Source organism: Plasmopara halstedii (assembly GCF_900000015.1).
Source record: "Plasmopara halstedii genome assembly, contig: Scaffold_2956, whole genome shotgun sequence".
Taxonomy (NCBI): domain Eukaryota; phylum Oomycota; class Peronosporomycetes; order Peronosporales; family Peronosporaceae; genus Plasmopara; species Plasmopara halstedii.
In genome coordinates this window covers 159,524-183,424 of record NW_020189861.1, presented here as the reverse complement: position 1 = coordinate 183,424, position 23,901 = coordinate 159,524, and the positions used below count along the sequence as shown (strand labels likewise).

At 45.4% G+C, this 23,901-nt stretch overlaps 4 protein-coding genes across 4 annotated transcripts; 2 read left to right on the top strand and 2 right to left on the bottom strand.

Annotated features, from left to right (window-relative positions):
* Positions 1-185: 185 nt before the first annotated feature.
* Positions 186-623, bottom strand: PHALS_06143 (uncharacterized protein; the record flags this gene model as incomplete). Its single annotated transcript, XM_024719380.1, has 3 exons — positions 186-245; positions 313-403; positions 469-623. 3 exons carry the CDS (start codon positions 621-623, stop codon positions 186-188), a joined length of 306 nt encoding a protein of 101 aa, XP_024584684.1.
* A 4,087-nt stretch (positions 624-4,710) lies between these two features.
* On the bottom strand, positions 4,711-4,926 carry PHALS_06142 (uncharacterized protein; the record flags this gene model as incomplete). Its single annotated transcript, XM_024719378.1, has 2 exons — positions 4,711-4,793; positions 4,833-4,926. The coding sequence occupies 2 exons, from the start codon at positions 4,924-4,926 to the stop codon at positions 4,711-4,713; spliced, it is 177 nt and encodes a 58-aa protein (XP_024584683.1).
* A 1,344-nt stretch (positions 4,927-6,270) lies between these two features.
* PHALS_15144 (uncharacterized protein) lies at positions 6,271-6,874 on the top strand. Its single transcript, XM_036407202.1, has one exon. It carries the CDS (start codon positions 6,362-6,364, stop codon positions 6,542-6,544), a length of 183 nt encoding a protein of 60 aa, XP_036263448.1. The 5' UTR covers positions 6,271-6,361; the 3' UTR covers positions 6,545-6,874.
* A 628-nt stretch (positions 6,875-7,502) lies between these two features.
* On the top strand, positions 7,503-8,762 carry PHALS_06141 (glutathione s; the record flags this gene model as incomplete). The annotated part of the gene is made up of 1 exon (XM_024719376.1): positions 7,503-8,762. One exon carries the CDS (start codon positions 7,503-7,505, stop codon positions 8,760-8,762), a length of 1,260 nt encoding a protein of 419 aa, XP_024584681.1.
* Positions 8,763-23,901: the final 15,139 nt, after the last annotated feature.

The following is a 23,901-nucleotide window of genomic DNA, read 5'->3' as shown; positions in this document are numbered from 1 at the left end:
CGGTCATTGACCCTCGTGTGGAATATGGCTTTCGCCCGGCGGATCCCGCTGTGGAAGCGAAAGATGTGGTAACTCGATTGTTGCGCCTAAACATCATCGGGCTCCCGGCCATTACGGAAGCTGAGCTTGCCGAACACGGTAGGTTACGTATAGCCGCTTGAAGCGGAACTGACAGAGCATTGCGGTTAAATCGAGCGGTCGAACAATTCTTTTTGTTTGTGACCTCCATAGCAATCCATCGCATTCTTTTCAAGTCGATCTCAGAAGCAGGACCTGTATGTGTCTGGTTATGCGGCAGTTCAACATACTTACCTCACCTGCAATATAAAACAAATTATAACTATTTTTTCCAAACAACAATACATCATACCCGAAAAAAGCAAATGTAACATCAGCGTCACCTCTTTGACAACCCCAGAGGAATGGTTTGCTTCAGAATGGACTTTAGAGCTTAGAGTAGCTTCGTACTCACGAAGAAAAGTCATGACTGACAGACGGTTTCGCAAATCTAGCGCATGAGCACTACCAAAACCAAAATTTCTCCAATCGCAAGTGCGTAGCGCTTTACTGTTCAGCACGATGTTTGCGTCCAACAGTAATGCTAATTCAGCGGTCCAATTCATTGTGACAAATATTTTTTTATAACGTTAGATTCTAGCTCTTCCGCAGAAGACCGCGGCGCTCAGCCGCACCCATCTCACGAAAGACCAGCTTGAAGCGGTAATTAATTGTCTCGCCAAAAACAAAGACATACTTTCGTTTATTCATGTCTCAGCAGAGATACACTTAAAAGTGGCGGTTTGCGGGCACTTTTATACATCTCATCACGAGAGCGCGGAACACCGCCACAATTTCTTTTAACACAGTTTCAGGAACTTAAAGACTCTTTAATAGATATGTGTTCAGCAAATTGATGTGGCTATCGTGGCTTCGTGTTCATGGCAGAAGTGCTTATACTTTTGGGAAAGGCAGGCTCACAACCTACTAATGATCTACCAGGAGTCAATTGTGTGGCACCAAACTTTTTTTCTTTGGAGTCAATCCACGGGTCCATGGCTTTCAAGCTCTGTCATATCTAAGATGAGGTCATACCTTTTATTTAGACCAATGATGATACAGTTTTCTTTACTGTCAACCTATCAATTTGGTTTAAAAGAATTATCGACACTTTCATTAATTCCCTCGTCGTATGACGCACAGTTGGCACTTTCTATACCTTCAGCTCTGTATGCCGCATTAGCCAGTCGAGCATCTAACGAAATTGATCGAACAGGTCTCTCCATATAGCAAGGGACGCTGATGCTAACAGCCAACAACATTAAGATGTTAGCTCCACTTCCTATAATATAAACTCTCACTCAAGAGCGGGGTTAACACCAACAACAACAACCACAAGGTACAAGGTACAACAAAACTCATTTTGTTATTGGAAGGAAGAAAGCAGCTGGAAGTTGACGTCTTCCGCAATTGTTTCACAGGACAGTCTATCGTACCTAGGGAAGGGGGCACACAAGGTGCAGATGTTAAGTAATACCAGAGGTGATGCACTAGAGAGTACCATGAAGCTGCTCGATAGCCAAGAGAGACTTCTCTTTCGCCTCAGCATGGCCAAGGTTCATTGCCTCTGGCACACTCATAGAGCTTCCACTTCCAGCACCCGATCCTGCCCTCGCGACACTCACGTTGTAAGCAGTTTTTAAGGCTATACGCTTTGTATAAATTGTATTTGTGACCGCTTCTAAAGGATGGTCTGATTTATTGCAGGGGTCATCGCTCGTATACATGGACATATTGATGGGTATCGCTTGCAGATAGGTAAGAGCTTTGAGCGCACCATATTCACTCGTTTAGGAAGGGTGAACTTTGCGATATAAGTCGCGAAGCATCTTTAGCTGTTGTGCTGCCTATTCTTCCGTGTGACTTTCTTGCTTTAAGACCACAAACGTAGCGCGATGATGCTCCGTCAGAAGCATGGCCGAATCTATGGCCATTTCAACTTGCCTCATGCAGAGATACTTTTTTCTGGCTCTGTCGTCGACGGGCTGAACATTCAATATCAGCACCCTACCGGTTGCAATCCCACAGATGCCAGGTCGGAACGTTCCTTGCCAGCGCATCGCATAGTAGGTGAACAAACGACTACCACTTCATGCAGCAGGGCTGCCGTAATTTGCGCTTAGAGGTAGCTTTATTGAGGTCACCGACCTTACGTTCTCTACAAGAACCAGTACGAGTATAGCGGGTCGCAATCCGCTATCTCCCAGAGCAGTTAGAACCTATATCGAGGTTAATTAACTCCTCTGTTTAAAATGCAAATTTATTTGTTTTATCTGCAGCAAAGCCGCCTAATTTTAAATGTATAGAATTTCATAGTAAATCTTAATACATGCATATCTTCTGGTACCCAGCGCACGTACCGTATTCTTATTTGGGTGCAGTCACACCATGCCCATCTCGTGTGACACACACTTCTGTTACCAGGGTACGTGTAGCTCGTTACACTTCAAGTCCTCAGACCGCCAATATGTTTTATCCGTTTTGGCCCAATGATTGACAAAAGCCTATGTATCTGGGAAAGGTGAGCAACTCGTGATCTATGCTCACAAGGATGCAGCACCAATTCTCGTGATATAGCTGGACCATAAGCGATAAAAGCTCTCGGTTTGGCTTCTGGCAGAGGCACACGAAGCCAACCTTGGTTCACAAAATCATCGAGTTCGTCTGTGCAAAGTGTACAACAAAAAAATCAAGCGTGGCATAAATTCGGAACCAATTTTCTCAAAGTAATACTAGATGTAGCATCTTTCCGAAATGGCATATTCTCTCATCATTCAAAAGTACTAAAATTTGAATAATAGCATTACACAGAAGTGTAATATGAATTTCCTGCAGTTGGACAATATTGTTTTCTGCTCAATTTTACGATTTTAACAACCCGTCTTACCTATTCTCTTTAGTAAATTCGCGAAACAAAATTTAGAGGAAAGCCTAGATACAAAGTTGGTGTACGACACAAATAACTATGTTGAGATCTGGGCACACGATCCAAATATGCTAAAAGGAATCGCCTCCGACGCTGGTTGGGATGTGTGTGGCCAAACACCATGATTACGCACAGTGATGGCAGCATTGCATAAGTGATAGAATAACGCTCTTTGTGACAAAAAGAGGTCGTGTCGTCTTCTCAAGCCATCCAGTAGATCGGCTCAATATTGAACTCTTTGCAATGATCCATATCCAAATTTGGTCCATACATGACCTTCTTTGTGGATTGAGCTTTGCTTGCGAGACCCAATATTCTCGTTCTTTTGCAATTTGCAGCAGAGTTACCCGCAATGGTGATCACTTTGGTACCTAAATTCCATCTACATCCCCCTGATCCACTTGGGCCTCTACACTTGGGCCTCTATCAAAGCTGGACGCATTTGTTGCTGCTACTCCATTGCATGCGTCTCTGTCGCGAATGTTTTTTCAATCTTGTATGCTCAAAATCACTTCCAAAATCCAATGCCTTCCCCAAACTGAACAGCCACGGTTGTGCGATTGAATACCCACTGCTTCTACAATCCTCTTATGCAAGACTCTTGCTGTTCGCCAGATCAGAATGAAGGCGACAACAGCCAGAAATTAATAAAACAGGAGCTTCGGCTTAAACCAATTAGTGCTACCAAGTGTGATGGGACAGTCTGCCCATGAGTTGCGTGGGCTTCAATCCTTCTAATCCAGTCAGATCTTATCACAACATTGATGAATCGACGAATAATAACCGTAATTGAGTACTTGATCTAAATGCCAGATCACCCAGGCGTTGATAAAATTAAGCGGTTGATAGCATCTTTTGCAACCCCTGGTGAGCTGGATACCACAAGAAAATGTTCCAAGTGACCTTTCTCGCTACTGTAGCAGCGAGCTCAGCAGTGATAAGCCCCTGGTTACTGTCAGGTCAGAGCTGTCTCCGTTTCAAGCACCTGTGCTTCATCGAATATATCATTGTTGCTGCCTCAGCAACAGCAGCCCTGTAGCTTCCCTAGCTGCCTCGAAGTCATCAAGACATACTTGTCGGGCTTTATATTGCAGGACTGCTAAAGGTTTTACTTGGGGTGCGTCCAGTTTGCCACAATTCGTTCACTTCGATTATAGAATGGGCAGCTCGTGGAGTAGTCATTGGATGTAGACCCGAAAGTCTACCTGTGTAGCGAAGTATAGCGAGTGACTGCGCAAAAAATCTCGCCATCTATTTCAAGTACTAGCAGTCAAAAGATAGGGACAGCTTGCGAGCTACCTATTCCTCAAGAGTAATGCATTCGTCTTCAAAATCGATAACTTCAATATAGCATGCAAGACGAATCGCCTCTGCTCGGTCAGAGGGGGTATGTAAGTCAGCTTGAGAATCGGGACATTGTGCGGCAGTGCGTCCGTCACCTTTGTATGATTCGCGACTTTGTCGTAGATTTGATTCAACACCTTATAGCCATCGAGCACAATAGCCAGAACATAGCTGATACACCCGGCGCGAACCGCTTTGACCGACACGTAGTTTCATAGTTAAAAACGTCCAGCTTTGAAAACCGAATTTTATTCTTCGAGAAGGGTGGCATAGCGAGGGATCGTAACCGAGGCCAGTTTCTGTCAGTACATTTTGTCAAACTCCTCAAACTTGGAGAATACATTATCTTCCATTCCGTTCTAACTGTCAAAACTTCTTCAGTTTTAAGTGCCACGATCGCTGTAGTCAGCGGGTAAAGTCCCTTCCTCGATCGTTGTAGTCAGCGGGTAAAGTCCTTCCTCGAGCCCTGCAAAGGAAATCGTCGAGTATATACCTCTCCGTCTACCTAAAGAAGTAGCATTTGACCAAGGAGGGGCATTCTTAACGGCACCAAATTTCTCAAGGCTGACGCTAACCTTTGATGACAAAGAATCGTGCATAGTAGAATGAAGTTGGAACTCATGAAGCAAAACCGTTGTATACTTAAGTTGATGACACAATATGCGCCCTAAGAATGCGAACTGGTATTTCGAAATCTTCACGGGACACTGTAACGGGATGGTACCGTGAAATGATGCACTGTTATATAGGCATCAGAGTAAGCTGATTTCGATAATGCAGAACAAATCATCAACAACTGTCACCCAATTATTTTATATCTGTAAAAGCTCAAAAACTAAACAACGACTCAGGAACCACAAACGATCACCTTATGCTCCACATGATGATAAATCTCACGGTTTTTCGCTAGCCACGTGCTTACCATGACGGTATGAATTAAGATTTTGTCCCTATGGCTTACTATCTGGCATAATTGGTAAATCCACACTCTGGGGGCGACATCTTTTTTGGTATGCAGAGAGAGGATTAACCTAAGAATTAAGAATAGGACCTCATAAGAGTTTTTGTGTAAACATAACTTTCAATACACCTATGGGTTAAATAAATCTCCAAATTGTCGAATTGGCTAAAAATCTACTTTTATGTGTGACAAAACTTGAGAATTTCTGCTTGTAAGTTTTCAAGTTTCAAGTCAGGATTTAAATTTGGCGTGACGAAAGTATGTATGGCTCAATGACATACATAGAGTCGGGTTAGAGTGTAATGAAAAACCCTACAGCACGTGCTTGACATGGCTTACACGGCCCCTAAATAGGGGTATCGTACTCCATCATCTCAATGACATTATTTAAATAGTGTTGACCGTCGAATATATTGACTGATACTTCACCACCCATCGGCATAATAGTGATTTGGCCGATTACAATCTGTATGATGAATACTATTTGATTAAAATCTTATTACAAGATTCCTATCAAATCGCACTCCAGAATAAAGTAAATTAAGCTCTTGCTCCGAGGATAAACACAATGTGTTTTTGGTCTGGTCAGTCATCTTTGCGAATGGTCATTGCATCTATTAGTTCAATACCTCAATCTCCTCTTCTGATGGCATGATTGAACCTATTATCCTCGTCATTGTACTTATCGTAGCTAGCCACTTCATTTGCATATGCAGCATTTCTACTTCGACACAAGTCGCATTTTATATAATAATCTTTGCGATTATGCCGCTTTGTATAGGAATCCTGCTGCCGGTCTTTGCCTTTTTTTGGCATCAAAATAAATTAATGCTTCTTATGCGCCTCACCTTAAGTTATATTCGGAATGTTCAACATAAGTAGCTCGAGTTGAGCCTACACTTCGTCAGCTTTGGTTGGTTTGTTAGGAAAGAATTTGTGGTTGAAAGCCAAGGCAAGCCAACGAGAGAAGAGTCTTTGCTTGCCATGATTAACATAGACTATGTACCCATTGTATTTGTATCTTCCACTTGCTCTTTCAAGAGCTCTATCAAAGCATTTTTCGATACCACACAATGGTAGGATCACAAAATCGTGACATTCAATCTAGCTTTCGACGTAGTCGATGTGCTCGGAAATCATTTCTCTTATTGATCTTAGGTTTCAATTTCATTTTTTATGCATTCTTAGAATACGTGCATGGCTCGCTCCAAAGTTTCACACAATTTAGCTGTGATGTGACAAAATTTGTGGAGTGAACGATACCGTTATTATCGTTCAGCTCACCACCCAAGTTATTAGGGAGAGATGTTTTATCCCACCCCCATCAGTTGCTACAAGAGGCTTGTCATCTGCCACTATTCTCCAAATCCTCATTAAAAATCACAACACCTCAAGTTCATAAAGCTCCTGCATAGTATTCGAATAGCTTGAACATCTTCTGGTGCGCCATTAACGGATCTAAAGATGTAACGTACCTAAAAAAATCTGCATAAACTGCGAGCTCGATTCACAGAGAAAGTATGCTCTTCCTAAAAACGATTTGTAAACGAGCAGATTTCACCGCGCTAGCAGCTCAGATAATGCAGATCATTTATAGTACTGAGCTTATGCAATTTTGACAAAAGACTTCGTATGAGTTCAGTATAGTTTCAGAGTGATGCAAGTTTGGGATTGCAGTTCAGAAAAAAAAAAATAACGCCAAGCAAAACTGCAACAACTGTCGTCCAGAGTGTTGGCATTCATCTATCAAAGCTCCAAAAAATTGGACAACAATAAATTTATCTATAAGCCACAAACGAACAACTTAAGCTTTTTATGATAAAAAATTACGCGAGTCTTTTTCAATGTTGGCGTGGTAACTATTACTTAGAGTATTGCATCCTGTTAGTACTATTTCGTGTGGATAACTTGAAAGATACGTCATCACAATACGTGTTGCTTTACCTACTTATATTGCAGTTCAGTAACATTTCAGATAATCCACTGACGACATCTCACCCATAATAGATTGAAGTTGGATACGTATATTATTACGTAATAATATACGTATTATTACGTAATAATATTACGTCAACACCTTGAGAATACATAATATACGTATTATTAAGTAATAATATTACGTCAACACCTTGAGAATACAACGAATGCAACCTTTTATTTTCCATTTTGCTTCACGTATCCAACTTCAATCTACTTCGCACAATTTCTTTGAGAATGACCGGCTTTCCTTCCATCAAGGTCACGTATTTTGACGGGGCCGGGCGCGCCGAGGACATACGCTTGGCTTTTTACATTGGTGGTGTGCCCTTTGAGGATAAGCGCATCAGCTTTGCGGAATTTAAGGCCATTAAGGGTTCTCTTCCCCTTGGTCAAGTGCCTCTTCTTGAGGTAGACGGGGAGGTATTTACCCAGTCGCACGCTATGATTCGCTTTGCAGGACGCATGGCAGGACTTTACCCGGTGACTATACCGATCTTGACACTCAAAATTGACGAGGTGTTGCACGGTTTGAACGAAATGGGGGAGAAAGTATTCTCCACGTTTAGCGAGTCTGAAGAAGTAAAGAAGAAAGCCCGTGAGGAACTGGCCTCGGACACGATCCCTCGCTATGCTTCTCTTATCGAAGCACGGCTTGAGAAAATGCAACAAATACCAGCCTTTCAATCGAAGGACGTCTTCATCCACGATTTAGCGATCTACACGTGGGTCAAAATGTTACGCGCCGGAAAGATCGACTATATCCCGACTACTGTGCTAGATGGCTACAAGGTGTTGAATAAGATTCACGACAAAGTCGCGAATCATCCAAAGGTGAAGGAGTGGGACGCACTGCCGCACAATATTCCAAAACTCAAGCTGACTTACATGCCCCACCCTGGCCGAGCAGAGGCGATTCGTCTTGCACTCCATATTGGAGGTATTGATTTTGAAGATGAACGCATTACTCGTGAAGAATTGGTAGCCCGCAAGCCGTCGCTACCGTTTCACCAACTGCCAGTACTTGAAGTAGATGGCGAAATTGTCGCGCAGTCACTCGCTATCCTTCGCTACGCTGGCAAACTTTCGGGTCTATATCCAATGACTACTCCACTAGCTGCCTACCGCGTCGACGAGTTGTTTTCGATCATCGACGAGATGTTTAACAATCTGCTCTGGGGAGCGTCGTATCGTGAGAAAGATTCGGAGAAGCAGCTAGCTATGCGCGCCAATTTGTCCACAAGCATCGTACCAAAGACACTTGGCTTTTTGGAGAAAGTGATCTCGAGAAACAAGGGTTCCTATGCGACTGGTGCACACTTGACTGTAGCTGATCTCGCTATTTACGGCGTGCTGCTTGGTTTCAAAGCTGGTATCCCTGGCTTTCCTAAGACCATTGCGGACTCGTACGAAAACTTGCAGCGCGTATTTAAGCTGGTAGCTGAACATCCAAAGGTTATTGAGTGGAACTCTTCTCACAACCAAACGTTAGAGTAGACTAGTGCTACTCAAGCATCATGCATAACCGAAAATGCCCTGACATTAAAAATCATTTATCTTCGCATTATATCATATAAATTTGAAGTAAGATTGTGGTCATACAAAACAGCATTGGTAGATTGAGTCAGCAAAGGTAAGCTCGTCATTCACGTGAGGGACACTGTCAAGAAATGGATGCCAGATCCAAGCCAAGCACTTACCCGTACGAACCGGTGAAACAGTACTCTAGCAAAGTTTGGTCGTCAGGACGAAGCAAATGAAAGGGTAACAGGGCAACGATTTGGCGTCAAGTGGATATATAAGTGTACAGATTCTGCATAAACTATTAGGCAGGCATTTGTCAGCTGGGTGATTTTAATTACGCATGTGATGAGGTGCGTTTTTCTTAAAGACGCACCTTATATAGACCCTTTAAAATTAAATAGCAATGCTGAAAAAGGTTCGCGGTATTCGCCTTGTGCAGAATACACGATTGTACGAAATACTTTGTGTAATTGAGAATATTCAAATGGACCAAGGTAAAGGTTTGAATGAAGACGATTTGACTCCATAAAAGAGAGGTCCGTCGTAACATTGAAGACTACTTGATTATTGGATATAGTGAAACGAATGTTTTAGCATCAGTTATAATATTTTATTTTAGGTCAGCTTAAATTAACAGAACAAGTATAGTTATTTAGCGGCTGTGCGAACGACTTAACCTTTAGGCGCTGTATACTTGTGTTATCTTCGAGTCGAAGATTTTTCGTGCAAAATCACGGCAACCCCCGATGCACTTGAAGGGCTAGTTGTTAATCCAATGACAGAGTCACATGAGACTGTATTGTAATGTGCTACACTTAGCCATTACAAGAAGGTACCTTCTGTGTGCATTGTGGAATAAAAGAAGATTACAGTATGTTGTTCCCAAATGCATCTTGATTTCTTATTGACATTCTGTATGATACAGAATGCTGCTTTCTACTTCGAGATCTGTACTGGTGATGTAAGCCAGTCACTTCCACTGGATACTTTCAATTTTAAGCTTTCCAAGCTCAAGCTCCGATCTCATATCAGTTGAATCTGAGGTTTAACCTTGAATAATTAAATCAAGCACTCAAGGTTTTATCAGTAAAACCTCTAGGAGCCCTTGGGGTTTTTGCATGTAGCTGGAAGCCATAACTCATTTCAATTCAAATGCAAATTTATTTTAAGTTATGAAGTCGCTCTTTACCGAGAATCACTTTCTCATCGCACAAGCGTGTGTGTTATGTTTGAGGGAGTGTTACACCTGGTAGAACTTTGTGCACTTTTTTCAAACGACACTCGATCTTCGTGTGACGACACGGCTGTTGAGCACGTCACGCATTCCAGTCCAAGCCATACTCTTGTTCTTGTACGAGGGATGTGATAGGAGTCGGGGAACCACTCGGTCCATTAGTACCGCAACTGAGATGTTGACGAATGAGATGTTTCTTCATTTGTCTCCACATGACTGAAGGGCACTCAACCGGATACGAGAAGTCATCGGAGAGGATGCATTAGTCAGTTTACCGCAGTCATCTACGCCAGATGACTGGAAGAACGCAGCCGTCAGTTTCAAGCATCATGAATTACTCGGAAGCTGGTCACAACCCTTTTTTCTTCATGCAGAACGGTGCCACTGCAACTCAAAGTGTCTTTGTACTGTGATGGAGAGAACGAGCCTCTCCCACGATAGTTTGCTGAGCTGATTGCAGCAATCTTTGCAGGACAACTACGAGACCCCTTGCAGCGGGTGTTGAGAGCCCCGCCCCTACTGATGGTTCCCGTTTTCTTACCTTCAATAGCGTTCGAATCGACGCCCTTTATAGCGTCCGCAATGATCCAAACGAGCACCATATGTCTATTTCCCGACTCCATAAAGACACTCAGCTGTTCCGGGCAATATGACCTGGCTTCCCACACCGTAAACACTTTCCATCGTTGCGAGTACGCTCATTTACAGGTGTGGAAATGTGCAAAATCTTCATTGACTTTGGACCATCACCTGGAACGGACGACTGGCGTGTTTGCCTTGGTACGAATCCATCGAACTTGGCTTGCTTGATGCTGAACTATTGTTGCATCGCTCGGTTGATGGCATCGTCCAGCGTCTTGACATACGCACGGAACAGCTGATCCCTGGATTGGATTCGATTTTCCGCGTTATAAACATGGAAGTAGTGTCATCCTTGTGTTAGTGGACCGATTTAGCAAGATAATTTATCTTGCGCCTGCTCTGGACAAGATCTCTGCCGAGAAGACACTCATGGTCTTTGTAGACGTTGCTTTTTATCGGCATGACCTTCCTGCTGAAATCTTGTCTGTGTACCGTCAAATTTTTAGCGTGCATTGTTTGGACTGTTAATCGCCAATCGGCCATGCCAACTGCGGAACACCCTGGGATGGACGGTCAAATAAAGCGTGTGAATCGAGTCCTGGCGAACGTACTGCGTAGTTACGCTACATCGCTCAAATAGTGGAGTGAATCTCTCCCTCCTGCAGAATTTGCGCTGAACAACTCCACGCATGTCTTGACAGGTCATTCGCCATTTTTCGTGAGCTATGATATTTCTCCTAGCGTACCTGCTTCCAAAGTGAGCGAGGTCTCTACCTTATGTGTGGAAGGAACTATGGCTATAGAGTCACAATCAGATCTAAATACTGTCACAGACTAAAAGCAAAATTTGACTCAATGAGACCTCTACACAACATGACAAGTCGTGAGAAACAGCACGTCGACGACTTTACTGTAAAGAGACAAGCTGTTGTGCGTTTTTTTTCGCGACGCAATTGTAAATGCTCAGGATCAGCAAAAAGAACAAGCAGATCAGCTCGAAAGGAAGAACAAGAAGGTATATAATGTCGATGATCTTGAACTACTTTGCGCGACAGATTTGCCTGACCATGCAGTGCCCAACTTGGGAGGCAGGAAGCGTTTACCTAGATTTATTGGACCGTTTAGGTGTTGAATTGCGATGGTGATGCGTATACATTAGCCATCCCTTACACGCAAGCGCCTACATCTTACAACTGATGTAGGTAGGCTAAGGTCGTATCTTCCGAATGAATCCGTCGATCATATCATTTCTTTTGTGGATGATCGAGCTGATGATGAAGTTTCTTCATTTTTCCACAGAGAGTAACCAATTTTTCACCCTGAGATTCTTCTTGGCGTACAAGCTGAAGGATTGCTTCTTCACGGATTCCAACGAGTGAAGGCGAGAATTGTACTCACCACGGAATACCCCCATAATAGAATCTTCCTTTTCAACAGAGCGCAACAGGATTTCGTCGCCATCTCACGAGATCTCTTGTCCTCCAAAGCCGAACAAGTTTATCGTGAACCTGCTGAAACCGTAGTTCAAAACGGGACTCCAAAGCCGAGCATTGAGCGGGACCATAAGTCAGAACGTCGAGTATCGAGCTCTACTATGCAACAAGGTTCAAAAGGCTCTCGCAGCGATCTTCAAGCGTCGAGCAACGCTGCTGCAACGCCTCGATTTGCCCGCGATTAGCGCTCTTTTACTTCCAGAGTCGCTCAATCGTGTACACCTTCAACCCTACCTTCGATTTTTGACTCTCGCAGAGAGCGTCGCTGGGTGGCTGAGACATTTGTCGATCACGAGGATCGATCGACTCGTCATCGTGGAAAGCTTCAGCTGAACTATCAACGTTTTTACAGAGTTCGGGGGCGCGGCTATCCATCGGACTCGGACACGTGGAAATTTTGCCATGCCTTACCGTGTAATGACCCCGACGAGGTCCGTAGCACCTGTAATCACTCGTAGTGTTTATTGAGGCAACAGTAAGACGACCAGAGCTTGGTCATTCTCGGTACGCTTCCAGCGTCGACTTCGCGAAGCAGATGCTCTATTTTGTTCGCGTTCTGGGGGCAACAGATTTCCGCCAAGAGTCAAGCTTAGCTGCGATGGGCTGGGTCGGATCATCACGATTGTTGATTCGACGCCACCGAAGAACTGTTCCATGCGAACTTCTTGTCTCCATTTCATTCGAGAATGGAGAAAACGTCAAAGAGTTCTGGAGCCATTCTTTGCCGTTTAGGCGAAGAACGCTCTTCATGTTGGTCTCTTCACTGGATCACTTCATTGTTGATCAAAATGCAAGCTGCTTCAAAAGGTCTGCAAAAGTTCTAGTGATTTTGGCTTTAAGAGGAAGAAATTGATAAGGAAGAGATGTCGTTTGTTGCCCCCCTGCGGCTGTGTATGCCTCTACCCTTACAAATACAGTGGTTGAGTCGAATTGTGGGCCAGTGGGTATAACTGACCACAAAGCTGAAGCCCCCTCCGTTGCGTGGTTGAGCACACGCAAGTGAGGAAATGTATTGATTGCGGCACTGAAACTCCCGCTTTTAATGCGGTTGAGCCTGCGGGGTGAGTTAGCCCAGCTTACTCGCAATGATGGAACTGTAGCATGCGAATAAGCTGGCCCACGTGTTGTGGATGCAACAACAGGTTGTGTAGCTGCCAAAACAGACGTTGTTTTGACACCGTTACCGACGACGGAAGAGCTGGTGCCGCTTGAAGAAGTCGCCAATGATGACTTTTTACATGGTTTTAATTGAGATGGTATTGCAGAGGACGTATTGCTCCAGTCGAAGGTTGATTCGGCAGAACTAAGCTCATCATTAGTTATAGATAATTCTATTCCCAGAAATTTTTGGCAGCGTGTGATATCACCCAGAGGGTCTGCAATCCCAAAATTTCATCTATTATTATTGCTTACTTGTTATGAAATACATGGATGATGTCCATTGTGCGAAGCCGTCCTCTGGTCCTCCAACCGATCTTGGAATTCGACGCGAAATTGATCGTGAACCTGGTTTAAAGCATGCAGTTCTTCGACAGTGGCCATTGTCGCGTGAGCAATGTGATTATATCGATGTGTTCTTTGCTCAAAAGCAAGCTGCTGGTTTCGTGAGGAAGAGCGAGTCCCCTCACAGCACATCGACGTTTTGTGTACGTCAACCAAATAGTAAATGAAGTATCGTTTACGCCTATAACAATTTGATTGTGCCGACTATTCTTGCGCAAATTCCGATTTCGCATAAGGAAATTATCAATCATCATATATCCGGCTGTACACAGCAAAGTGTCTTGATCTGGTTGTTATACATATTCAAATTTTAATTAGAAAGGAGGGTGTTCCTTACCGTTTGGCATCTTATTGAAGTGGCTCGTGATGCCACAAGATTTATTCAGTGTACCAGTAACCTTAATGGATTGATTTCCATCTGTTGCGACCACCGTAACACTTCGCACAACCTATAGTGACAACATTTTTGACCATTCGAAAGGCGAAGATGGCAGATCTGGGGAAGAAGTGCACTTGGACCACCTCTGTGCTTTGCTAGAATGTATGCGTGAACCTTCATTGCAAGCGAGTCTTGCAAAGTGTAATTTCGGTGCTTACAAAGTTCCAATAATCGGTTGTTATGCTAGTAAACACGGTTTTCGTGCAGACTCTGAGAACGTTAAAGCAATTGTGGATTGGCAAATACCACGAGGTCATAAGGATTTGAGGAAATGGACTGTTCTGTCCAATTACTTGCAGAAGAGGACGATCCATGGGAGTGGTCATCCACTTGTAAAGAGGTATTCACTTTTATCAAGAAGCTGGATGGAAACACCACTATGTGCTTTACCAGATGATACAAGGCCTTATAGCGGCTTCGGGGTTTGTGAGCGCTATTGCAAAGGGCTTAGAAGGACGCGATCGTGTCGTGTTATGTCAATCACGACAGCTGAAGCCAGCAGAAAAAACTACGTTGTCCAGGACAAGGAGATTATGGCAATGAAGTATTCTCTAGTTAAGGTTCGTGTTCGCCTTTTGGAAATAACTCCGTCTGTCGTCTACACGAATCACGCAAATTTGCGATATGCATTTAGTCTCCTCACTTGTCACAGTGGATGGCTCGATGGGTGTGATTTTTTGCAGAATACAATATCACGGTTGCCTTTACCAGCAAAAAGGGACGTACTGGCTGAAGCATTGTCACGTCGTCCACGTTATGAGCTAGCAAATATTAGCCATATTGACAGCGATGTATTCGATAGGATACGTCGAGCGTATGTTAATAATAAACAGTGTGATCCAATCATTAAAGCAATCTCATCGAGTGATATGGAGCTCTATGACAAGCTTGCTGGTCGCTTGATCTCACGGATACATCATTATGCATTGAGAGATGCCCCCCTTTACTATGAATTTGCACATGGCGACGAGTTACGGATTGTGGTTTCCCCAACCATGATTTGAAGCACCACTTGAGTACGAGGCGCATAATATGCCAGTCACTTTGGTTGTGAAAATACCCTTCTACCTTCCAAATTTTCATGCCCAGTTTTGGTGGTCCCGCATGTGCAAGTGGGCGACACAATACGTGAAGACATATGATGTCTGTCAGCGCGTGAAATTGTCACTGCAGATTCTCCCTGTTCCTACTGACTGTTGAGAGTCAGTCGATCTCGACTTTGTCTTAAATTCCCCCGAGAATGCTGATGGTCACAATGGAATACTCGTCTTCGTCAAAATTCTCAGCTAGATGGTTCGCATCGCTCCGTGAAGCGAATCCATCACTTCTGTAGGTCAGGCCAGATTGTTCATTGCTCACGTTTTCGCAATCACTGATTGCCAGAAGCCATCGTCTCTGGTCGTGATACACGATTCACAAATGGTTTGTGAAAAAATTGTCTTGAGTTTCAGGCACTCGCTTGGATATGTCCACGTGGTACACCCGGAGACCGCCTGGCAAACAGAGCATACCAACCAAGTGGTTGGCGGTGTGTGGAGAAACGTCTTTGCGAAATATTCCGCAGAATAGAATTTGTGGTATCCATTGGTTGAGTTCGCTATGAACAATTTGGTTCGTTCATCCGCTGGTTTGCGTTATTTTCAATAAATGGCTTACGACACCTGCAAATACCGCTTTGTGCGATGGGTGGTACCTCTGACGTAAGTGAGGGAGGAGCTCGGTAAATCGATGCAATCAATGACAATAATGTAATGCGCAAGTACAAGGACGCCCTAGACTCGTTCATCATGAGTCATATGAATGTGATAACATGGGTGCGAGATGCGATGGCGAATGCGCAAGATCTGCACAAGGAATACGCAGATAGATGAAGGCATCAAGGCAAAATGTATTTTATTGCTAGGGCTTATGTTCTACTTAGTACTAACTGCCTATCAGACGATGCGGTTTCGAGCTTCGGATGCTCAAAGCTGTGACCTCGCTTCTTTGTTCCGTACCGAGTAGTTTCACACCATGAAAATGCTTACACTATCGTTCTTTCATAGCGTCCTCGACTCGCGATCGAACACCTCGATCATCCGCCGGCTCACCACGAAAAAAGATTTCTCCACCTGCGTCAATCGCAATTTAGGATCAGACAAAGAAACAGATAGATGCCCTCTTCGAGACCTTTCCCCTATTCATGATCGACCGAAAAATCGATACTACCATGTCGAGAACGTGGTGGCAAATAGGAACGTCCACGGTCGGAAGGAATTCTTGGTGAACTGTCTGGGCTATCCAGCGAACGAAGATTCGTGCGAGCTTCGTTGTCTTCTTCTTTTCTATTCCCTCTTCCTTTCGTAGTGGATTCGACTGATGACCGCACGTACTTCGCGAGTATCTTTGATATCGTAGTGAACCCGATCCTCCGCTGGTAAATGTACAAATCGAAAGAGCATTTTGTGTACATTCAGCGAGTTTCCAGCGGTATTCGCGTTTTGCAAACGGTGGGAATCCGCGGATTTGGTTGCACGACCCAGGGTGTGTCTACTGTGGATGATAGCGAACAACTATATACCCCTGTCAACGGTATGACGGAAGAGGAAGACGGCGACGTCACCCACGAGGCAGTGTGTGCTCTTCTTGAGCTGGACGAGATGTTCTTTGAAGAGTTTAGCAATACTTGAAGGCAGGCAATTTATCCGAGGTGGTCATTGAAAGACCGAACAAGGAGATTAGCTCGTCGTCGCTTCTGGATGAAGCTGTCCTGGAAGGCACTTAGAGATTGCGAAGCGGATTTGGATCCGTACTATACCTTAAGTAAAAGAATTCCAAGACGGCGTCTTCAAAGACCCGCCGTCGGTTCTACCTCTGGACCGAGGTGTATGTCATGAGATCGACCTGGTTCTAGGAACCAAATACTGCGTAACACGCCAATGGCTCCTGCCCAAAGAGCAGTGTGACGTCATTGACGCCTTTTTCATTGCGAAGCACGAGGCAGGAATGATGCGTGAAAGCAAGTCTCCCAATTGGACACCCACTTTGTGTCCAGGAGCCGAACGTCCTGTGGAGTATCATTGACGCTTACAATAAGCTAAACGCTGCCACCATTCCGGCACAAACGCCAATTCCTAGAAAGGATTTCACCAGAACAATATAGCTGGCTAATCAAAGTCAACGCACTCGACTTGGTCGATGGATATCACCAATTGTTCATGAGAGCGAGTGATATTTTGCTGACAGCGATGAGTACTTTAAGCGGGATGCTCTCGAAGTGGCTGGTGATGCCTCAAGGGCTGTTTTTTTAATCGTCTTGTGACGCAATTGTTTAGGCGTATGCACAGACATACTCCGACGACACCTTCGTCCATAGTCATGCGGGGCAAGGGAGAACAGATGAGAAAAACCACATCGCCTATTTAAGACGGTGCGCGATTGCATGCGCACGAATTAGCTGTATACTTAGGCCGATAATTGCATCTTCGGCGCGGAAGACATTTCTTTTTCAGGGATCTTCATTGCGAAGCGTGGCCTTCGAGCGGACCTCGCTAAGGTCAAGGCCATTGTGGACTGGTGGTTCCAATGAACGAAAAGGACTTGCGCAAGTGGCTTGGCCTCACCAGCTTCCTCCACAAGTATAGCGCAAAATATGCGGAAATAGCACGGCCATTGTCTAATCTCCTTAAGAAGGAAAAGGAATGTGTTGAGACACCGAGCGTCAGAAGGCTTTTGACAGGGTCAAGATAGTCTCTTTCTTGTATCAATACTGGCCTTGCCAGACTTTGATCGTCCTATTAATTTCGTCTGTGATGCTTTGGACTTTTTCATTGGCTGTGCACTGCTGCTGAAAGCAGACGCCGAGGGTCGAGATCAGGTGATCGCATTCGAATCTAGCCAGCTTAACGCTGCGGGAGAGGAACTACCCAGTCTATGACAAGGAACTACTTACGATGAAGTATGTACTCGTCAACTTCACGGTGCATCTGCTTGGCTCAAAGCCGTTTGTGGTTTACACAGATCATGCATCATGATGCACTGCGATTCTCACCTCTCGCAGAGGATGGCCAGGTGACTTTCCTTCTTTGCAGAATATAACTTTGGAGTGAAGTATTAGCCAGGAAAGCCGAATGCTTTGGCTGATGCATTGTCCCGCAGACCGGCTTATGAGCTTCTCTTGTCACGGCGATGGTGTCGGATTTGATCCGCGCCGCATACACGAGTGACAGTATGTATGTAGCGCTGCTACAGGCTATCGAGCCCAAGGAGTTTGGAAACTCAGACAAGATATTGTCGGCGTTATTGCGCGCGCGGTAACACCGATATTAGTTATATAACGGGTTGCTGTATTTTAGCACTGATTTGACGGATACCCCACGAGTTGTGGTTACTCACGATGAGGATTTGAAATACCGTATCCTCTATGAAGCTAAAGACACTCCACTCAGTGGTCATCTCGGTCGTGAGAAGACGTACAGCTTTATGAATTGCCACTACTGGTGGACCAAGCTGTAAAAATGTACGAGCACATATGTGCACCCGTGTGACACGTTTTAGAGGGTGGGACCCTCGCCGAATGCGGTAGCGCCGCTGGTCAGTTTACCGTTACGTTCCGGGTGTTGGCAGTCCATGGGTATGGACGCTATGTTTGGCCTGCCGAAAGACTCGGCAGGCAACAAGGGTGTGGTGGTCTTTGTGGATCGTTTAAGCTAGATGGCTCACCTCGCGGCAGTGCCAGACACCATCGACGGTGAGGGTACAGTAACGCAATTTGTCGATCATGTCTTTCAACATCATGGAATCCCGGAGTCAATTTTCTCTGACAGAGTCCCCGCACTTTACTGGGAAGTTTTGGTCTACGATCTTTGGGATGCTGGGCGCCAAGTTGACTATGTCAAAAGCGGACCATCCGCCGACCAATGGTCAAACTGAGCGCGTGCATCGCGTCGTTGACGACGTTCTTTGCGGCGTTTGCGCTGAGACGCCGAGACGCTGGAGCGATATGCTGCCACTCGTAGATTTTTTCTCCGGAGAATGCAGTGCATTCGTCTACCGGCTTCACGCCGTCCTACGTGAACGGACTTGTTGCTACTCGTTTCCCGCTGACGCCGCCATCCCATGGCTCAGGGCTTAGTAGGGAAGCCATAGCCGAATAGCTAGCTGCTATCAGCCTCCTCACCGTCCGTAAAGAAGTTGATGGCTTCCTGTCTACTAGAGTGAGTGTCTTACGAAACGTTCGCGATGCGACGGCTGAAAGCCAAGACATGAATATGCAGATGGGAGAAGCAGAAGAAACGTGGAGACTTTTGAGGTCGGAGACCCGGTTTTTAAATGCTAAAACCTTTCCTACACATGCAGTCTCTGGACGAAGCTCCGTCCACGGTTTATTGGACTTTTTAAGGTCGTGGCCAAGCGAGGCCTTGCGTATAAGCTGAACCTTCCGAGAAGGACGTGCAGGTCGGGGACCTGTCTATATAATGCCAAGAACCACCCTACACATGTATTTCTGCTGCCTTTACGACGAAGCTCCGTCAAAGAGTTATTGGACCTTCTAAAGTCGTGGCCAAGCGAGGCTTAGCGTATAGTCTGAACCTTCTGAGAAGGATGCTCATCCACCCGGTGATTCGTTTAATTTCCATGTACAGTCTTGAAGACCGCCTATATAGCCATACCATATCACAACAGCACAATTTGCCATACTAATTATGAATATTGGCGAGGGGCCGTGCCTTGTTAGCATTATTTGCACTATACATGTGATTATGTGGACTCGCTTGAGCCGTACCAGGATCCGGCACAAGTGAACGCGGAAGCGGGGCGTTCGGCCACCCAGAAGCGGAATCAGCAACTGATTCTGAGCACGGAGTGCAATAAGTTCCGTTTCTAACGGTGCAAGGTGTTCCACCGTCGTTCAAAGTGACGTATTCCTCTGCTCAACGGTTAGGATCCGCAGCGACAGAGCGCGATAATCCTCAACGTGAGGCAGTCGGTGCACAAAGTGCTTTAGAATCTTGGAGTCTTCGGCACAGCTGTAGGCGACCTCGGAGAGATACTCGGCGGAATGCCGATGACGACTGACTTTGTCCCCCAACGCTCGAAGAACATCGTGAGTCACCAGACGACGATCGTCAAAGTCGTCATCGTCCGCCGCCGACTCTTCTCGATGAGAATAGTGGCATCCACTATCCCGTGGAACGCCTGTGGATCGACGTCGTCGACAGGGTCGAACCCAATATCTTATGGAGTGGCTGGGATACCCAAAGTCTTGGAGATCCTGGGAGTTTAAAGTGCCACTTCGGCAAGACTACCCAGACGTCGTGGACGCTTATGATCAAATGGGTCATGACGCTCTGCGTCTTCGCACGCCCCATATCCCGGGAAGCCGAAGGGCGATGAGCTGACTCAAGCTATGGCCTTAAAGGCTGTGGTCTTAGACTTACCCGTGTGAAAAACGACAGAGCTCGTGGGTGCATTATGGGTTGTTTCAAATGAAACAGGGCGACAATACGCAGGAAATCGGCGTTGCGGTCTGAGTTTGGCAAACCCAAATCCAAGATGGGGCTTGATGCGCACGCTTCTTTGTGGCTTCGCTGTATACCTTACAGCGAAGAAAGTTTCCGGTGCCGCTGCACCCATCGCTCAAAGAGCTTATCGGTATCTGCAGCGGTTTCGCCAGGGCGAGCACCACAGGAATATTTCGCATTGCGGGGGCAGGAGCACCTCTTTTTTGAGCTCAAAGTCGGGTGCGGTACCGATCCATCTCTTGGGGTACCAAAAAGCGAGCTCCCAGGGCTATTCGCTGGCCAACTCAGCTTGTGTAGTGGCCGGGGGCCCGACTACGTTAACGCCTAACGATCGAGTGTTCGCGTCGTTTGCTTCAGTAGCGCGATCCGCCGAGTGAAAGCCGTATTCCACATGATAATCTAAGACCGAATGTGGAAACGAGCGCAACAGAGTCGCCCTGTGAGCAGCCTCCAATTTTTGCTCCTGTGCCTCGTCAAGGCAATTGATGAAAACACCACTTCCCCTGAAGCCGAGAGGTCAGGAAATAGACATGGTGTCCGCAAGTTTGACCTAGGCTCACGTCGCGCCGTTAGCCAACTTCATCTTCCTCGTCATCCCTTGCTGGGAAAAGAGTGTCCAACTCGAAGTCGGCTTCCTCCGAATCCTCGACGAGGATATCCGTGTCCCGTGGCGTGCGCGTTGTGCTGCGGCATGCTGCCGAGGGCTTGGGATGTGCTTCCCGCTAAGCCGCAGACGTACTAACCGGATAAACACCTTGTGCATAAGAAGAAGAAGGACTCTGCCCGTGGGCGCCCTCGCTACCTGCTAGCTTGGGTGCTTTGCGTGTCGTAGACACTGTGCATATAGATCCGAGAAGGTTTAAAGTTGTTCTTATGAAAGCGAAGGTGTCTCACACGCGAGTCTCATATTAGACGACCATTTAATGCGAATATTCACAAATTTGATGGGAGGGTGAAAGTGTAACGGGTTACATGTACCTTTGTAAGAAACGACGGGTTGCACAAGATTGTGCGACCGTACATAGGTGTGCATTACACATTTAGTGTAGTCACGCAGTAGTGTGGCTACAAAGTAACAAGAAGCCACCACGTGGCAGGATTGCCAGGAGTAATGCATATTACTATATTGATTAGATTTTGCTATATTGATTGAGTATTACTCTAATAATTAGGAAAAGCTAGGAATTTAGATATTGAAGGCACTGCCGCAACAAGAACAGTTAAATACAGTTTTGATTTTGAACGAAAAAGTCCCTTTACCTTGGTTAATTTTTCAGTTCTCTTGGGGGCAGCGGATTGCGTTCCGCTGCACTCGTACTGATTCTTATAAATCACGTAAGGTCGGTGACCATAGCTCAGATCCCTCTAAGCAAAGAGCTACGGAAGCCCCGCTGCATGGCCAATCGGACTTTTTGCCTTTTTTTCAGGCTTTGTAAAGGGAGTGCATGAAACTACCACCGTGCCAGACCGACAGGCCATAAGTTGTTTATTATAAAAAAATTGGACGTTACAGCAACTTGTTTGGCTTAGACCCACCGAACAAAAATTGTGGTTATATAAACAATACTGTATGTACGTCTTTTGATCCAATAGGTGGTAGCTTGACCCGGTCTTTACTGAGTTACAGATGTCAATAGGCAGATGGTATTTATGCTGTGATACCTCGTCCGTTCTCTACAGAATTCCTTTATTCTCCGCTGCAGCTTCGACCTGTTGTTTGAATATATATGTGGCAATGTTGACTGCCGTCTCTTCGTTATTGAGAAGGCAGTCCGAGAGTATTTGAAGTCGAACCGCAAAGCCAAGGCACAGGTTTTGCACACATGGCTTTATATTAAATGATCCGCCCTTTTATCTTTAACGAAGCACTTAAGTTTCCGTACTATGTCGAGATGAGGATAAAAAGAAGAAGTTGTTGCCACTCATTTCTTTGAACATTAATATCGGCAAAATGTTGCGCTAATAAAGATTTTGAAGCCTACTACCAATAGCAGCATACATATATTTGAATAAAGCTAAACGGAAGAACAAAGCCGCTTTAACACTTAATTTCAAAAACGAGCCATCGTATCATAATTATATCTTCCCTCATAGATTAATGTAAATGCAAGCAACCCACCTAGCACAATAAAGGCGCTTTGTCAAAATTAGTGGCCGCATGAGTGGCCTGACAGCCAAAAGACTTCTTTAGATTTGTCACAACCCTAATGCATTGTACGTTTGCATTGCTGAGTTGTATTTTAAAGCTTTGTTGTGTTACAGAAGTAGCCCACTCGACAGTTTCGAACTCCTCAAGTACAGAAATGTTTACTAATACCCTCTTGGGTGGTCAACTGGAAGAGGGGATACATACTGCTCAGTAAGCGTTTTTTCGCCATGGTGAAAAAATACATATTTGCGTACGTGTGAGTCGTGACAATAAGATATGATTCTCGCAACATGTGTCGGCGCATGTAGCCAGTCTTTTAATTCCCGGCAAGGCGCTGGCAATCCATAGTTCTAAGCTTTTTTTCATGAGACGCGTCAAATAATTACATAATTGTGGTTTCTGATATCCATTTAACAAGTTGAGCAACTCGCTGCACGGAGAGACTGCAATATGGAAGCAAAATGTTCACTCTTTTGAAGTCCTCAACACGGTCGTCCAGTATCCTCACACCCTGCACCATCGGAGCCTTGATGTTTTTAACAATATCCAATGAAAAGCAGCTATTTCCGCAGTCTTCGTCCAGTGGATAACGTGCCACTCATTACGCATCAGAAGGGCCTTGCCCAATATGCCTCGGACCTTGTCCGACCATGCCACTCATGACATCCAGCAACCGCTTCGAAACGTGAGCAGTGCTAAGCGGATTACGTGCCTCTCCACGCGCATCACAAAGGCCTCGCCCTTGATACATCAGACCTTGGCCGACGGTGCCACTCTTGGCATGTAGTGACTGCTCCAATACCTGAGCAGCGCTCAGTGGTCTACGTGCCACTCCACGTTCAGCCCACGAGCCACGCTCGGGTCTCTTGTCCAAAACACCTTCGGTGTCCAACAACTCGGATACTCCGATACCCAGCACATTGACCGTCCCGGTTCAGTGCTCGCGCCAATAGCGCTTCTGCTTCCTAGCAGTGGTGGATTCATAACTCACCAAAGCCCCACCAGGTGACGTGCGCGTAGCGCCCAAGGTATTCGACCTCCGATCAATCACTGGTTCATGGTGTTCCAACTATGCCATACGAAGGATGAGATCATAATATGATACCAAGTCTAAAACTAAGCAGCGTTCCACGCTATCAAAGTCAAGAGGCTGACACCAAGGTTCACCGAAACCCTCGGCACAGTGACACAAGTCCCCGTCGCTAAGTA